The sequence below is a fragment of the Gadus morhua genome, chromosome 7, assembly GCF_902167405.1.
Source record: "Gadus morhua chromosome 7, gadMor3.0, whole genome shotgun sequence".
Taxonomy (NCBI): domain Eukaryota; kingdom Metazoa; phylum Chordata; class Actinopteri; order Gadiformes; family Gadidae; genus Gadus; species Gadus morhua.
The window spans coordinates 29417947-29421361 of NC_044054.1; the positions used below are offsets into that span (position 1 = coordinate 29417947).

General features: G+C 45.0%; 1 protein-coding gene across 1 annotated transcript in view; it reads left to right on the top strand.

Annotated features, from left to right (window-relative positions):
* Positions 1-2402: 2402 nt before the first annotated feature.
* LOC115547134 (keratin-associated protein 10-2-like) overlaps positions 2403-3415 on the top strand; it is a 4528-nt gene continuing 3515 nt past the window's right edge. Inside the window, 1 exon segment of the mRNA XM_030361102.1 lies at positions 2403-2460. Coding sequence (XP_030216962.1) covers positions 2403-2460 — 58 coding nt within the window.

Consider the following 3415-nt stretch of genomic DNA (forward strand, 5'->3'; position numbering starts at 1 on the left):
TGGCATTTGAGAGCTCATATAACCAGACGGGAGGCAAGCGGAAACAGGACATATTGTCATACTGTTATTTATAAACCACTATTGTGACAGCCACATTCTAGTGATAAATTGTCTCACATTTCAGATACTCTGCTGTGAACATCACCCAGATAGAATAAAGATTAAAAAGGATTGGATCCAAGCCCAGATACTCTATACCAGTATAGGCTCCCAGCCCAGATACTCTATACCAGTATAGGGTTCTACGCCAGATACTCTATACCAGTATAGGCTCCCAGCCCAGATACTCTATACCAGTAAAGGGTTCTACGCCAGATTCTCCATACCAGTATAGGTTCAAGCACAGGCACAGTGGATTTTGCAATGCCTGAATTGAGTTAAGGACCTTTCACTTAGGAATGAGCATTCTGCTTACTGGAGCGGAAAGCCTAATGCCTGCCCATAAAACATGATGGCACTGAGCTAAAGGTGTACATTTTACCGTCTCAGCACCGAGTGGTGAGTCATTGGTGAGCCAGCCTTTCTCTTCCAGATATTCGCACCGGGTTCACCTTCACTAAAGCCCTTTCTGCAGGATTGTGCAGTCAATAATGTGGGGCTTTAAATACATCCAACACTGCAGTGGTTATAGGATGGCTGTGTACGTGTGTGGTTTCCACAGGGGGTTAGAAAAACGTAGACAGGAATTATGAAACTCTTTTGTGTGAAAATGGGATGTTCTAAAAAGTTATGTGCAGCTCCGAAACTTTGTCAGACAAATACTCAACGGAGAGCTAATCAGAAATGTGGAATACATTTTCGGTTTCTTGTTTGCTGTCGAACATATCTTGGAAGGTGGTTCGCATAAATTACCAGCTAATAATCAGGGGTAGACTTCAGACATCCTTCAATTGTTTAGGGGGCAAGTCAGTCGAAAACAAGGTTAGGGAGCCACTGATTTAGGAGACGTTTTTATATGAAGCAGCACACCCATGAATACAGATACAGGTTATGCCGGAGAAGCTAGGGGTGAGAAGGAGTTCTTGCTGAAGGGTGGGGTTGGTGGGTGACATTCAGATGGCTTTGAAGTATTTCCTAGTATAAAAACAGACTCCCCACTGCTTCGGCCAACTCTCTCCTCCAAAATGAATATTAACAGTTATGCTTCCTGTGCCACAGAGTGTGATGTAAACCAGCAGTCGACCAAACCACAACATTACAATGGGTATTGTTGGAAGCACCCATATGCTATCGTTATAAGTCGTCATGAGTCCGTACAGCCCTTTTCAACAGTGTGTAGTTAGATTTGGACAGCTTTTCTTTTTGGCTTCAGTCCTTTCCCCAATATTATTCACCGTCGCCCGTTCTCTTTTTTCTCTCCACTTCATCAGCGTAAGGGACCTATTTAACACAGAGTTGCACTTCAAGGTCCTGCATTTTTAATGTTCACCGTCGAGGGAGCAAGAGAGCACACTTAGTGTGGTGGAAGGGGGGGTCCCCCGACATCCTTGCCCGTCAATATGAATGCGTATAAACACACCGATTATTCTTGGGCGCTAGAATAAGCTATTTATCCCTCAGTCTTCCATAATGCATAATCACACCTCGATTGCTTCTGGTGCCTCTGCACTGTGACCCACCCCCCCCCACACACACACACACACACACACACACACACACACACACACACACACACACACACACACACACACACACACACACACCCTCTTAGACCAACACCACTTCATGCACCTTTTCCTACCCAGGCTGTCACTCACTTAAATAATTGTTATTATTCTCTATATTGTATTTTTGCCACAGGCATACCAGCATTATAGTGGACAGTAGATGCCTGTACATTTTTCGCCCAATGGCAGAATTTCCAAGAAAACAGAAAAGATAATTGTATTTTCTCTATTTTGTCGTACATGCTAGTTCGGCCCTAAAACTAGAATGGAATATTAATTATCTAAATCTACACGTCGTATTGGAGAAATTCTCCCATAGTCGCAGAAATATAAAATGTGGGCTTTGGTTTCTACTGAATTCTCCTCCACTATGTCAAAGAGGACAAATACATTGCGCTTTTGCCTTTCCTGCACTCAAAGCCCTCAACAACAAGGCCTCCAGCTTACACTGTTCACACTACTCCGAGGGGATAAGGTCAGACAGGCCGAATGAGCAAGCCACTCATCAGAGGTGTTAGGGGTCGAGTGTCTCGCTCAAGCTCCGCTTGACACGGCAGAGGAATCAAACCAGCAACCTTCCAACTGGTTCAAGCCCCTGCACTCCCCCACACAGATTCAGAAAATAATGATAATATTCCAGTAGCACGTCCCATGCCACCGTCCCCTAGGTGGCTGCCACACTCCACCTATATATAGGTGACTTTTGCTTGCTTTGGTTGTAGAGGTTGATCAATAATGATACATGAGCTGGTGCTCCGTGATGCCCTGCAGGAGATCTCCCTGAGGCCGTGCGGTGATGGCTGGGTTAACCTGTGCTCTCTGATTGCTCAACGCACAACAGGTGTGCAGCCCCGCCCACCCCCAGATTCTAATCAGCCAGACTCGGTGAGGCTGCTTGAACCAGATATCATCCACACACACACTCCGCAATATAATCTATTAAATCGAACATGACCTCTGAGAGAAAATACTAAAACATGAAATTGTTACAAAAATGCGCCTGTACATGCACCCGTATGAAATGCAATTGAATATTTATGGTATTTATCCGGTTTCACCTTCGTCGTGTCTTCCAGCCACAGAGTGAGAACGAGATGGAGATGGAGATGATGAAATATTGAACAAAGTACAGAAGCTTCTCTCATGTGGAATCAAAGGACTGCTCTGCGACACAGCCGGGTCTGCATGAAGTCCTTCAACCGCTTTTCACTAGACCGCCACAGAGGGACACCCACGCACGCACACACACACACACACACACACACACACACACACACACACACACACACACACACACACACACACACACACACACACACACACACACACACAGTGTTAGCTGTTGTGTTAACACACAAGTTAACAAGTAATCTCAAGTGCACACAAATGCTTACATGATGCAAAAAGCTTTTTATCAAAATGTTTTCTTTCGTTTTTATAATGCTCCAGGGCACTCAGCCTTATCTACAGCTCCTTATTGGTCAGAAAGATCTATCGCTCTTCACCAGGGCAAGGCCAGCGGGTCCTCTCAGAAGCGGAGGGAAACAGAACTTCAGACTATCAAGTGAAGATAAGAATCCTCTAGTCTATTAACCGCCGTGGAAACAGCAGACACAAACATAAATTACAATGATTGCCCATCACAACAATTTATATGGAGATGAATGCAAGACGGACAAGTGGAATGCAAATAAGAGGCCCCTTGACGCTGTACTGTGGATTTCAGCTGACCTCGTTTGCACGGGTAA